This window comes from Protomyctophum parallelum (assembly GCF_964188405.1).
Source record: "Protomyctophum parallelum genome assembly, chromosome: 17".
Taxonomy (NCBI): domain Eukaryota; kingdom Metazoa; phylum Chordata; class Actinopteri; order Myctophiformes; family Myctophidae; genus Protomyctophum; species Protomyctophum parallelum.
In genome coordinates this window covers 12,533,959-12,548,716 of record NC_139719.1, presented here as the reverse complement: position 1 = coordinate 12,548,716, position 14,758 = coordinate 12,533,959, and the positions used below count along the sequence as shown (strand labels likewise).

Genomic DNA, 14,758 nt, shown 5'->3' with positions numbered 1-14,758 from the left:
AGGCTGAATGCGCTCTTAAACGAAAAGAGGATTCCTGGCTTGCTTCGACCATTTGGCTCTGAGTCTGAAGAGACAACAACAGTGTGACAACAATACAACGCTCAGTCAGTGTGCTATGAGCGCGTCTTGTTTTGGAGTTTCTTGACTTTCTTCACAGATTGTTAACATGAACACGAGCTGCGTCTCCTCCGGCAGGTGTTACTGTGGTTAGGAACAGAAGAACAGGTGAAAGAGCGACTTGTTTAAAGATTATTACTTATTATAGTTATAGGCTCGACCACACAGCTACAACCACCTCTCTGCCGCACTGACTGCACTCCCTGCCAAGAGCTCTTCTTCAGGTAAATAGGCTAATGCACTTTATAAATGTTGTTTCCTTTTGATTTGATAGGCTATAAGAAAATACGAGTATTAAACAGAACTTAAACCCAGGATTTACACATAAAAGCGTAATTATAAAACACTATTGATTGTATGATTTGTTCAACACTCGCGACAGGCACACGTGCAGTTGTGTAGGTAACGGTAAACGGGCTACTCGACTTAACTTTTTTTACACGTAGTATTTGTCTATTGCGCGCTGTTGATTAGTCATTATTTAAATACGAATACAATACATGATAATAAAGCATACAGTTTTACTTTTAGTTCTGTTTCGTTGTGGGTTGTGGTTGTATAGGCCTACAGCTGTGCTGCTGCAGGCAGTTACACAGTTACACTCATCATTAGAGTTAGTATAGGCTACTTATTAGTTTGTTAGTACGACGGTGTCGCCTGCCAGAAATACAATTCAGGCTATAAATAATTATGCAAATTAAATGTATTTCTATTGTAACTAAGTTATTGTAACTTGTAACACAATTGTCTGAAAATGAAATGAATGTGTTCTTAAAAAAGAAGAAGAAGAAAAAAGATGATGAAAGATTTCCCAGGCACTTTAAAAAGAAAAGGCTTAAAGGGATATTTCACTTTCAAAAAAAAGTTTTCGTCATTTTATCATCTACTCAGGCTTATGAACAGTTTAAGTTGCTTGATTCAATATTTAGATATTTGATATTCATTTTAGCTGCCCCTTCCTATACAAACTCCTTGTAACATCAAACTCCCATTTTAACCATGATAGATTCATCAAAAACACCTGTCCTTGGTTCTGGCGACTGATATTATCCCTCTAATATGTCTTTCATTTATTATGTTTCATTATTATGTTTATTGTGTTTTCGATGAATCTATCATGGTTCAAATGGAGTTTGAAGTTACAATGGGTTTGTAATAGGAAGGGGGTAGGCGGGGCAGATAACATGAATATCAAATAGCTAAAATAGCTAAAACTGACAAAACTGTCACATAAGCCTGAGTTAGGCTAAAATCATGAAACCAAATTGCATTTATGTTGATATAGGCTCTATAAACACATTCGAACTGTTATTTCTCCGGCATTCTAAGTATTTTGGCTCTGCAAAAAAACGGTATGTACTATGTAGCCCAGGCAATGAATTACCCCAAATGTTTGAAAACATATTGAGAGTGAGCTCTCAAGAGCCTAGTCATCCATCTTATAAAACTGATCAAATCAAAGAATGATCCAAAGTCCATTATAATGGGTTTTGTGGCTGCTATCAGCCACAGTCAAACCCATAGTTTAATTAATCTATTTGCAATTGTTAATTCATCATCCATTTGTAACTCAATTGTTCAATGTATATTTTATTGTGTCCCAACACCCAAGCATCAAAGATTGTTGCGTTGATGAATCACACTGTGGCACACTGTGGCAACTCAAATGTGTTCCTTTCAAAAAGTACAGGAATCTTCACTATCAGTATTATTAAGGTTTATAGTACTTCTCCAAGGTCACTGCGGTCTGAGAGCCAGCTAAATCTCAGGGTCACAAAGAAGACCCGCTTAAAAGACCAGAGGTGACCGAGCCTTCTCTGTTGTAGCCCCCAAATGATTGAATGCGCTCCCCTCCGTCAAATTGGCCCTACAAGCTCATATCTGGATCTGGATAGCTGGATCTACAAGCTCATATCGCGCCACCGAGTGGCGCGATATGAGCTTGTAGGTCTGCTATTTTTGAAAAATCGAAGAACGACTGACATTTTTTTAATCTGATCTCAGGTCAGAATGGGTTAAATCTCGCTGTAAGACCCCCCTCTATACCTTGGCTTTTAACCCCGCTTGAGTTTCTTTGGTCCTTGTAATGTTTTGTTTCACTGTCTGTCTTGTACTTTTCAGTGATGTCTCAGTTGTTTCACTGAAGGCTTACTAGGCTACAGCACTTTGTAAACCTTGAGTTCTGAAACGTGCTATATAAATAAAGTGGATTGGATTGGACTATACTTTACACAAGAACACTATAATGACAGTGAGTGGCAGTTCATGTCCTTCCTTAACAGGCAATTAACTGGATGCCGTGCAACCAAACATTAGCACTCATATTGCCTGTGGAAAACAACATTTACAGCAGAGGAGTAATCCAATCTGTGCACGTGGAATGAAGAGGCTGGACTTTGTTGTGATTGAGTGACCACTGATGGAGGGGAAAGGAACTGGTTGGAATAATGTGTTCCTTCCAGGCGCTATACGTCCAACCGGGAAAACTCCCCGCTCTCAGGTGAAAAGAAGCATTTGGACTCCTCATGCATGGAAGGAAGCATGAGGTCAGTCCATTGCTCTACCCAGGTTGGCAGAGGGAGTGTAGCGCCCAGGATTAGATTAGAAAATTGACAATGGGTGAAAGAAATGGGTTACAATACAAAAATCATGGGATAAAAAGTTTAGAAGAAAAAAAAGATTGAGTGACGTACCACCATAAAGCATAAAGACTGAGCGCACCTGCCACCACTCACTCACTCGTTTATCGATTCTGCCCTGTGACTATTGTCCTCTGCGGTGTGTAACGCGATCCGACGGGAACAAAGAAGGAACAGCATGTCGCAGCACAAAGTCAAGTCTGGGACTATAGAGAGAGGTTCCAGTCAATTTGTCAAAAGGCTGCATATAGCCTAGTGTTCCCCCTGTTGTATATTTGTTGTTTTAATATAGGGAGCCTTGAAAAGGCGCTGTGTAGCGAAGCACTCCTTGATTTGCTCAATACATATTTGGCCTACAGTGAAACTGTAATGCACACATAGTATGCAACATTTCTGTGACGTACGTCTCTCAATTGGGTTGGTGTCCATTATCCTTTTTAAGTTGCACTTTCATCTCAATGTAAAGAAATGGTATACGTACTCTATGTCCACCGATCCCATTAATGATTGATGGAATGAGTAGAAAAGGCCTTTTTTGAGTTGCTGCTGCTGAGGCTTGTTTAAGCCACAATTCTATACAGCAGTACATCTAATTTATTATGTGTATACTGTATATAGAGTCTTATAGACCCTATATATACAAAGTTACTTGTATTCATTCATGGCAGCTCTTATCATCACACAGTTTTGTACAGTATGTATATGATCTGCTTCATGATTACATACATGTTTGTCTTACTGAATCCCTTGACTTGACTAGCAAGAAGACACTTCATGAAATCTGTTATTTCCCTCCGCTTTCCTGACTCACACTCTCCCTCTCGACTCATGTGACCATGCAGGGGCTGTTGGTTGGGATCGAGGACCCACAGAAAACAAAACATCATCTCCTCCAGAACACACTTGACCTCCTCTTCGGCGTCTCCCAGACAGTCTCCATAATGGCTGCCAACATGACCCTGCCGGAGGGCTGTGGGCCTTACGTGGACTCTCTTTACTACAACCTGTGTGACCTGGGCGCGGTGTGGGGCATCGTGCTGGAGGCCCTGGCCGCGGCCGGCGTGGTGTTCTCCCTGGTCCTCTTCATCTCGCTGCTGGCCAGCCAGCCCTTCATCGCGGACAAGAACCACCAGAGCTCGGTGGCTCTCCACGGCTGCTTCCTGGTGTGCACCAACGGCCTCTTCTGCCTGACCTTCGCCTTCATCGTGGAAAAGGACTTCGCGACCTGCGCCTCGCGGAGGTTCCTCTTCGGGGTTCTCTTCGCCGGCTGCTTCGCCTGCCTGCTGATGCAGTGCGTGAGGCTGAACGTCCTGGCCCGACGGAACATCACGCCCGCGTCCTGGGCGCTGTGTCTGGGTGCTCTGGGGCTGTGGCTGGTGGAGGTGGTGATCAACGCAGAGTGGCTCATCATCACCGTGGTGCGCCACCCGCGAGGGCCCCTCGACGTCAACGGCACGGCCGCCGAAGCCGGCAGCAGAGCCACGGCCACCCCCTGCAACATCGCCAACCTGGACTTCGTCATGGCGCTCATCTACGTGATGAGCCTGCTGCTGGCAGTGGTGGTGGCGAGTCTGCCCATCATGGCGGGCAAGCACAAGCAGTGGAAGGCCGACGGCGCGTTCATCCTCCTGACCGGCCTGTTGTCGGTAGGCATCTGGGCGGCTTGGATCGCCATGTACGTCTACGGTAACGAGAGGAGCGGCGGAGGCCCCACGTGGGACGACCCGACCATGGCCATCGCGCTGGTGGCTAACGCCTGGGTGTTCCTGCTCATCTACACCATCCCAGAAATGTGCTCTCTGACCACAGAAGATGAAAGCCAGCAGAGCTACGCCGAGGACCTGTACCCCAACCGAAGGGTGGGCTACGAGACCATCCTCAAGGAGCAGACGTCCCAGAACATGTTCATGGAAAACAAGGCCTTCTCCATGGATGAACCAAACCAAGGTATGGAGACGTAACAGGCACACCTTTAACCACATGAACCCTATTATAGGGTGAACATTTGGTGAAAATAGCAGATCATACATTTACACCTATGATTCACCCAGAATTATATATTATTATATATTATTATTGTTTTGGTCAATGGAAGGGGGCTGTTAAAGCTAAACAGAAATCAGCTTCCCCGAGCTTCCCCTTGTTCAATTGTTACACTTCACACATAGTCGTGGAATCTAACGTCTAACACCCAGCAGTGTCATACTGTAAGTTAATGAAGCGGTTTTGTGGGAGTCATCTCATGACATTCTGACATGCAAATGACTTGCAAAACATTGTTTACAATTACCAGTACGCGAGAACTGACAGACAGCTCACGTGCAAGCCAAGGCTTTGTTCCTCCCTCTGTAAAATAAATGACCGTAACGCATGAAACAAGATAAGTAAAGTCACAAGATACAGTAAGCAAGAGAAAAAGGGGACTTTGAAGCAAAATATTGCTGAGTTTGGCAGCTTCTTGATGACCCGACATAATGTGATATGGTGATGTTGTTGCACCCCACTGAACAGTATCTGATCACCGATCACCAGTGGGGGAAAGTGACTAAGTACATTTACTTACTTACTGTACTTAAGTACCATTTTGAGGTATTTGTAGTTTACTTGAGTATTTCCAATTTCCAGTACTTTTACTTCTATAGTCCACTACATCTCGGATCAAAATAGTGTCCTTTTACTCCACTACATTTACTGGAAAACTTTAGTTACTGGTTACTTAGATTTTGATTATTAATACAAAACATACATGACCCACTTCAGCCCCATACGGTACATTGCAGCCATATGAAAATAGCCGATCTACAAGCTCACAATGCGTTGCATCGCGACCGCATTGATCTGCTATTTTCAAAAGATGTTTACACATTTGAAAACTTGACACTGGACATACTGCATAATGAGTACTTTGTACTTTTGGTACTTTAAGTACATTTTGACGCCGATACTTTCGCTCAAATACATTTTGAATTCCCGGACCTTTACTTGAAACAGAGTATTTCTACAAAGTGGCATTTATGCGTTTACTTAAGTAAAGCATGTGAACACCACTGCTGATCACCCAGTTAACAGGGCTATGCAGAACACCACGTACCGCTGCCCACAAACCTTTGATGCTGGCAGCGGTTCATCTCCGGTGGGTGGAGTAATCACAGATGGTAATGTGCATGGCGCCGCGCGGACACTCATGTCCTACAGGAGATTACTGGATACCTCCCACCCGTCGACAGAGACAAGCTGTCAATGGAGTCGTCCGTGGTGTAGCCACTGTCTGTCTGAATCTGTTCCAATCTAAAAATAATCGGACACATTGTTTTAGTTGGTTGGTGTCAGGAGAGTTAGCGAGATGTTATACTGTAATTATGCTCATCGCCGGCTGGCTGCAGTGCGTGATGTTTCCCAGAAAGCCCTACGAAATTACAGTAATCAAATGAGGTGTTGATGTCATTTATATAGCCATGAAAAGGGCAGTTTTGCTTCGCCAAAGCGGTGATACTTGTCTAAACCTCTCAATCGTCAATCGCTGAGTTTTACTACTTAAGCCCTAGCCTCCCGGCGCGCTCTCTATTCTGGGGGCAAAACATTTGGCAGAAAGAGCAGGTCTACAAGCTCACAACGCAACACAGCCCACTGCATTGTGAGCTTGTAGATCAGCTGTTTTAGAATCAAATTTACCGAAGTAAAGAAGTGGGTGAAATTAGTTTTTGGGCATCGTTCACATCATATCGTTATTTCGTAGAATGCCAAACATGTAAAAGATTACAAAAAGAGACAGACAGATGGGAGTTGGAGTGCTGTTTCCAAAGTCGTGGGCTGTGAGTGAGTGAGCAGAAGTCAATGATTGACTTCAGGACGCGATAAAAACCCAATCGACCGTACAGTACCAACTCCTTTCCCAGTGCATTCCATTCCCAGCGTTATTATTGTTGTTGGTGATTCAGAGGGAACGGCCAGTTTCTCAGTCAGTTAATGAATATCTTGTATAATACCTGTGTTCCTAACCAGTGCATCGTGACACACAAGCACAGCACTCCCACTCTGTCTGGCGTCCATTCCCAGCAGGAACATCAGGGCTTGTGTTTGCGCTGCCGGGGTGTCGCCATGGAGATAAAAGGTGTGGCAACAGTCTCATCCAGGGTAGATATTTCACAGAAGGAGCGCGCCACACTCCCACAAGACGCCAATGACAACGCTGACTCACATCCGTATGTGTATGTGCTCGCTTTTATACTGCAATTAAAGGCGACCGAACACAGGAAACAAACACGTGCAATATGAAGAATTTTTTTTTTTTTTTTGTGTATGTGTGATAATTTCATCACTTGATTTAGATTTATTTTGTTGAATCTGCGTTGTCATTAATACACAACACAAGGGTGTCTGCATATTCGTGTGTTCCTGTGTTCTGATATCTACGCAGTAAATCGCTGAAGTGACAAATAGCTGCTGGCATCTTGCTGTATATAGATGTGATTCCCAGTAGCAGCATCTAGGACTAAATCCTTCTGGAACCTTGTTGTTGGGACACCAGTCCCAAAATATATCATGTTATTGTTAAAGAGCTTGTAGTTTTCATGTATTGAGGTTGTTGTGGGTGACAAACTGATGACTGATCTGTTTTGCCTTGTCCCTGCCTGTGTCTTTCTGTCCCTCCCACCAGGTTCCAAGCCTGTGTCGCCCTACAGCGGCTACAGCGGCTACGCTGGTCAGCTGCGTAGTTCAGTGTACCAGCCCACAGAGCTGGCTCTCATCAGCCAGGGAATAGGGAATGTGAGTAGGCCCTCCTCAGCGTTGCTTACTCACACAGTTACACCCTGATTTGTGCTCACATCATGATATGATATAGTACTTTATTGTCAGTTCACAACTGAAATTTGTCTTGCGACACAGCAGCCAAGTATGCAGAACACACATTTGACGTAACGCAAAGAACAAGACAATTTACATACATAAAGACATGAAGATAAGAGCAATATCCACCGCCTAGATTATCCTATGGCTATCAGATGTTAATACTAATACCACACACAAGCACAGGTGCAGCTCATTAAACCGTGTTGATTGTATTGTTTTGTTTGTACACTGATTTGAAATCTTATGGGATAGTGTTAGTAATCGATCGGACTAACGGGAGATCGGAAACAATGACATGTTACCGTCCCGACCAACATGTAGGAGAACGGCCTCCCCCCGTCTAGCTTCCCAGCCACGAACACGGACAATTATTGTGTTAATTTGAGTGTGCAGCCAAGCTGGACACATCGTGGAGAAAACTCACCCCAGTCTCCACCTGGCGCTGTGCCACCCAGAAGCTCTTTGAATAGATACTACTTAAAGTTTTTATTATTATTAATTAAGTGGTCATTGTATAAGTGGGTTAATCAGCCCTGAGCCCTTTGGTTATCAAAGATAAGAAGAAAACCGTCCTCTGCTTCATATCTGGGGGGTAATTAGGCCTTGCGTCGTCCATTATTTATCAGTAACCGCACTGCTTGGTGTGTATTATCGCTCAAATATGCAGGTTAATCCTTTCCATATAAAGCAACTTTGAGTACTTAGAAAAGTGCTATCCAAAACCGAGGTATTATAATAATTATTACTATTATTCAATGTAGGAACAAGAAACTGGTCAGGCCTTTTCCTTTCAGTTTTCCACCATTTTGCCTCTTCTTGAATGTCTTTGTCATGGACCCCCATTGTGACTTCACCACAGCACCACCAGTCGGACTTGTCCTTTGACTCGGCCATCCCCAGGGCAACCACCAATTCCACGGCCAACAGCAGCGGAAGCAGCACCCCCTCCGTACACACCGAGACGGGGGAACAAGTCACACACACGCAGACACTCAACAACAGCGTAGGTCGTGTCCCATTATGGGCGGCCTTGTGCAGCCACCGCCTCACACCTCCCTTCTCAACGCCGTCTCAACCTCGTCCACTTCCCTTAATTCCTCCTCCTCTCCGGATGATTTGTCTTTTCTCTTGCCTTTGCTGCACATGTAGCCTGTGTTTCAGCCCTGGTTGTATCCATAGCGACTTCTTCTTCCACAGGTTCTCTATGAATCACCTCTTTGTCTGCCTTTTTTCCTTTTTTTCCTGTCTCCCAGGGGCCACCTGTCCGTCTGTCTGTCTGTCCTTTCTTTACCTGCTTGTTCAATATGCTTTATGATGACCTGGGTCTGTTCTGTACCTGTGATCCGTCCTTATGGTCTTTTTGTTATTTTAGTTTTACTGACAATAATGTAATATAGACTGTTTCGCTAAAGGCACATTCATACGTCATCAAACGACCATGTTGGCTGACCAAAAACCTTGTGTGTTCAATTGAAACGCATCGAGGCCCTTTTCTTTTTCTTCTTTTTTTCATCCGATGTCGTTCGACGATGTATAAATGGACCATTTAGGTGGTGGTTTGTCCTGACTCAGTGTTTGTGCTCCTATATTATTCTTTTAACCACATGAACCCTAGCATCTCTATTCTGGGCATAATACACAACAAAATATTTGGCGAAAATAGCAGATCAACTTGTAGATCAGCTGATTTTCTGTAAAGATATTTGGTGTAGACGGGAAAAGGGGGCTTTTTTCGTCCATGCTAAACCCCTTATCCCTAATCTACTTTTTTTTTTTTTTACACATTGTGAGCTATTTCAACTATAAAAAATGCCTTTAAAAATAGTAAGTGGTTGCACCACTCAAAAATGGACAGAAATAGAGCCTCTAGGTATATAAAGGGTTGAAGTGGTTAAAAGTGTCTCATTGTGGATTTGTTTCATTACATTGATGATTCTCAGGGAACAATAATCTCTCTCTCTCTCTGTCTCTCTCTGGCACTTCAGGGGAATGGACTGCATAGGAAGGCGCAGTGGTGAATTTACTGCGGCTCTCAACACCCTCGCTCTCCAAGACGTCTCAGTTCATGCATTTTCATTTGCACCTGTTGACTGTAATTTCCTGGCTTCCCTGAGCTGGTCCTAAGAGGAGCCGTCAGCCCCAACAATAACAGTGGCAAAGTGGAGGGGGGAGGCTGGGCGGCAGTAAAATACCTTCTATTGATGGATTATCCTGGTTCCAAATGTGAGGCAGACAGTATAGTGCCTCATTTGGAAGTCAAACCATGGTGTGGCGGTGGAGCCGCGGATTTGCTAGAGAACAATGGCTTTGTGCAATGGTCGCCATTTACTAGCCACACGGCGGACTTTGAACTCCCCCATGCTTGACGGACTGTCACAAATGAAAAGCCATGATGACGCTGACGGTGCAGATTGGTTGCATCAGGAGTGTTTTTCAGCCTGTGTGTGCAGTGTATATATACGCATGCATGGGATCTACACACACACACACACACACACACACACACACACACACACACACACACACACATTTCCCATATCCCTTTATTCCCAAGCTGAACACACTGTAAACAAACGTTTATTATTGTTGCTGGTGTCGACCACGACTGATTTCAGCCATTTGGGTTCCATATAGAAGCCAGCATGTTTTCTATGGAATATCGAAAGTAGTCGATCTACAAGCTCTGCTTGTAGATCGACTACTTTCGGTTATTATTTTAAGATTAGAGCATTTGAAGACCATAGTAAATGTTCAGAAGCACCTTCCATCAAATGTATCAGTGATTTCACTGATTTCCTCACGGGGTTGGCTGTAATGTAGAACACCAGGAACAATGTTACTAGAACATAACTTTACAATTTGTGTTAATTGTTTAGGAAACGTTGCTAGGGTTCGGGAGGGGTAGGGTTCCTTTTGCTTTAATCCATGCGACCTCATATCAGGACAAGTGTACTGTGAGGAGCACTCAGGTGCCAAGAAGCAGCCAAACTGCACCCATTGTAATCCTAGAGGTGACTCGTTCTATACTTGGGAGAAGTTGGGACATCTTATTCACCCGCAAGCTCTCATGACTTAAATTGACAGGATTTGACAGTGTTGGTTGGACGGATATCACAGGGATGTCACCAGTAATCGAAATACACACATTGTATCGTATGATAAGTAAGTAAATGTAGGTGTCAAATTTTGTTTTGTGCCCGAACTGATTCATTTTTTGTAGCACACAACAATGGTGTGGGTTTGGAATTTGTGTAAATATGTCGCCCATGTGGTTGTGTGGAAGAATTTGATGAATATACAGCACTGTATTATGTAATCACGGCTCTTTTATAGCACATCTCCTCTATTTTTATTTATTCAGGGCGGTGCAGGCATGATGATGCTTTCAATTGTTACTACAACATTTCTTTGTTTTGTTTTATTGCACATTCAGTACTGTACCATCAGCAGCAGCCACTGAAGTTCCAAATATTTTGTTTTTGATCCAAATAAATATGTGCCTGTGTAATTATAAATAATGATGCTGTTGTGTCACATGCAGCCTCCTAGAAAGTCCACGTTTGGTCACCTGGCATACACTACAAATGGGGTTTTGTTTAAACGTTTCAGCTCTATATTTCCGATTCCAGGGGGTCCCCAGATGATGGAACCAAATGGACCCTTATGTGGCAATTGTGTACAATTGGAAACAAATGGACATTGTTTCCATTTGTACACCAGTGTTGCCAATTAACTCTCCAGTAGCAGAAGTAGCTACTGGCTCTTTGGAAAGTCTCTAGAAGTCGCTAGGGGTGGTATATGCCGCCCCTAGCAACCTTTTAGCGTCCCTAGCGACTTTTAGGCGCCCCTAGCAACGAAAATATGGAGCCAGCCCAGAACACCATTTCCTTGCTCTGTGCACATAACTGAGCCGAGCACTTTAGTTTAGTGTTGCCAACTTAGTGGATTTGAGGCTGAGAGAGGGAAAATTAAGAAAAAGGAGGCTTTGGCGACTGTCAACACGATTTGTCCCCAATTCACCAGAAAAAGTAGCTAGATTTCTCTCCAGAAGCTTTTCACTAATTCAGTCGCTAGGGGGGTCTGGAAAGAAGCTAAATATTGCGACAAATCCGCTAAGTTGGCAACACTGTTGTACACTCAGAGTTTTGGTGGCCCATGGTCTAAGTACAGGCCACTACATCAGCTAACAATAACAACAATAACTTGACATACTTTCACAATCTTTTAAATATTTGACATTTTTAACACCACAAATCTTGTATGTGAGCTCCCTGGTATTTCAGATGGGGGCTCCTTGACATGAAAAGGTTTGAGAACCACTGCATTAGAATATGGACAGCATTAGCTTTCCTGGATGGGCTGCTGTAGATTGTTCTGTTTTCATTCTTTGAATGTTCTGCGTTCATTGTCAACTTTAAACTTCTCTCACTTAAAAACAAACCAAAGCCATGTCTCACATGCCTTAAAATGATGCATTGTTTCTCTATCCGTTCCAAGAGACCTTAAACTATGACTAGAACTATTATGACTCTCCAGATACAATGTTCTTTTGAAACATTTTGATGAACTAAAACCCTGTGCCACTTTCAATGACGGGGGCCTGCAAAAGCATTTCTGTATGCACCTGTACCATTTGTTTCCACACTATCAATTGCTGTGCCACACACATTTATTTATTAACTTTTACAACAATATAGTTATTATTGTAAGGTGGTTTGTTGCAAGTTCCAGGTTCTAAATTATCCATTGACTGTGTTTGGTCCGACTCCTACTAACAGACAGTCCGACAGGCATTAGTCCGACACCAAACCCTAACCTCACAGGGAAACCATGGGTGAGTTTTAACCGGCAGCACATGTCGGGAGCCACGGGTGTCTTGCATCACATGTGTGTCTTGACTCTTAACCGGCAAAGCAGCCACGGGTGAGTGTCGGACTAATACCTGTCGGACTGTTATGTCGGACCACCATACTGTATGCGCCACGTTCTGGCCCACCATCTAATGGCGTAGAACAGTATGGTTCCCAAACCTTTTCATGTCAAGGACCCTCACATTGACAGTAATTATAGCCCACGGACCCTCATTTGAAAATATATGCCATAAGAGAAGGTTTTTACGGCTCTAGCAGTGATTCTCAAACCGTTTAATTTCAAGGACGGCCCTGTTTGACATGCATTATAGGCTACCTAACCACGTTTACCCCAATGTAAATTGTAAAAAGTTCATTTAACTCTGAGTGTACTTTGAGTGTAACGGGTCCGTTTGGTTCCAAACTATCATTTAGCTGGGGACCGCCTGGAACTGCCTCAAGGACCCCTGGGGGTCCACGGACCCCACTTTGGGAACCGATTCTAAACTTACTAACGACCCCTGCCATATAGAGTGTTTGGTCAGTAACAGGGATGTAAGCAGAAGAGACAGGGAGACACCTGTTACTGAACAAACACTCACACACTATACCCCCTGTGCTTTAAATCGACACTGGGGGGTTTGACTGTTTACAATGCTATAAAGTTCATGTAAGGTCACCTGGTCCAGAGAGGTCAGTAGAAATGCGTGTGAAACACAGTGACTCTCAAAGTGGGGGTTCTGGCCTATAGGACCCCCAGGGCACCTCGAGGGGGTCCGTGGGGGGGTTCTGGCCTATAGGACCCCCAGGGCACCTCCAGAGGGTCCGTGGGGGGGTTCTGGCCTATAGGACCCCCAGGGCACCTCCAGAGGGTCCGTGGGGGGTCCTGGCCTATAGGACCCCCAGGGCACCTCGAGGGGGTCCATGGGGGGGTTCTGGCCTATAGGACCCCCAGGGCACCTCCAGAGGGTCCGTGGGGGGGTTCTGGCCTATAGGACCCCCAGGGCAACTCGAGGGGGTCCGTGGGGGGTCCTGGCCTATAGGACCCCCCCAGGGGTCCTTGAGAGGGTCCCCAGCAACATGAGTTAATATAGCATGAAAATATTTTGTTTAACCACTTTTAACCCTATATCAGCATATTTGAAAGTAGCAATTGGAGAGAACAATTTGGAAGGTTTTAACAGCCCAAAGCTCTACAAACCATTTTCAGATGGGGGTCTGGCGCCTGCGGCCAACTAAACATCAATTTAGTGAACGTCAATTTATGGGTCCTGAATTCTTCGACTTGAACATGTTTTAGAACCACTGGTAAAAGACTGGACGATGAGGAGGACTTTCAAACGGCGAAATGAAGTGGTTTTGTAATTTATAATATATCTACAAAGTATCTAGTAACTCAAATTTATTGTATAAGTACAATATTTGGATCCGAGATGTACGTATAGTGGAGTAGAGAGGTAAAAGTATTGGAAATTGGAAATACTCCAGTAAAGTAGAGCGACCTCAAAACTGTACTTACCTATAGCTATAAATGTAATGAGTTACTTCTTTACCAGTGCGCGTGGGTAGATTAGCATCACACAATTACTTTGCTAGGTGGAAAGTGTCTCCACTGCATCATGGGTCATTTTCATACTCACCTTTGATAAGATCACGCCGTGCTCCCCGCAGGGTCTCGGCGCCTCACACAGCGACTGGCCGACTCCGGAGCCGAGGTCATATAAGGTCACTCATACTGTTGCATAAGCCAGACAAAATGAAAAGCGCAGGAGGGACACACTCTCCTAAACAAGTACAGTATGTCACAGTAGAGTGTTGGCACAATTGAGATATTAGCTATAGTCATGTAGTGTAGGTTCATGACCTGAAAGAAGAAGGTTGTGGAAACAAGCGGACAAAATGAGTTTTCTCAGACGGGGTGGCTGGCAGTAGCATCTCCCTTGAGAAGTTCAGTCAAGCGAGAGAGACTCGGAGTAGAGTCGCTGCTTCTTCGCTTGGAAAGGAGCCAGCTTAGGTGGCGCGGGGTTAGGGCAGACCAGGATGAGTTGTTCCCGACAACCCCAAAATAGTGATGCCAAGTCGAATGTGTTTAATTAAATCTGACACTTCACACCAGGCTGCCCTTCTGCTTATAATTACAGGCCTCCTCCATGTTCTATAAGATCTGTGCAGGCTATTAAGGACTAACGTGTGCTATAGCTATGACAGTAATATTAGGACATAACCATATCGAATCATGTTTATCACTCTGTTGGATCACACATGGATCCACGTCCACTGACGTCACACAAGTGAACCGGT

The 14,758-nt window shown here is 44.3% G+C and overlaps 1 protein-coding gene across 2 annotated transcripts; it reads left to right on the top strand.

Annotated features, from left to right (window-relative positions):
- On the top strand, nt 1-11,191 carry gprc5c (G protein-coupled receptor, class C, group 5, member C). Of its 2 annotated transcripts, XM_083787157.1 has the most exons (5): nt 1-341; nt 3,599-4,703; nt 7,414-7,523; nt 8,467-8,610; nt 9,593-11,191. In XM_083787157.1, exons 2-5 carry the CDS (start codon nt 3,698-3,700, stop codon nt 9,623-9,625), a joined length of 1,293 nt encoding a protein of 430 aa, XP_083643283.1. In that variant the 5' UTR covers nt 1-341; nt 3,599-3,697; the 3' UTR covers nt 9,626-11,191. The 2 variants fall into 2 exon arrangements, with proteins under 2 accessions (XP_083643283.1, XP_083643284.1); XM_083787158.1 differs by lacking the exon at nt 8,467-8,610.
- Nucleotides 11,192-14,758: the final 3,567 nt, after the last annotated feature.

Bases quoted from the DNA above. Each gene is read 5' to 3' on its own strand.
- gprc5c (XM_083787157.1), top strand. From the start codon at position 3,698: ATGGCTGCCAACATGACCCTGCCGGAGGGCTGTGGGCCTTACGTGGAC. The intron at 4,704-7,413 runs GTATGGAGACGT...CCCTCCCACCAG, and splicing joins CATGGATGAACCAAACCAAG to GTTCCAAGCCTGTGTCGCCC. The intron at 8,611-9,592 runs GTAGGTCGTGTC...CTGGCACTTCAG, and splicing joins CGCAGACACTCAACAACAGC to GGGAATGGACTGCATAGGAA.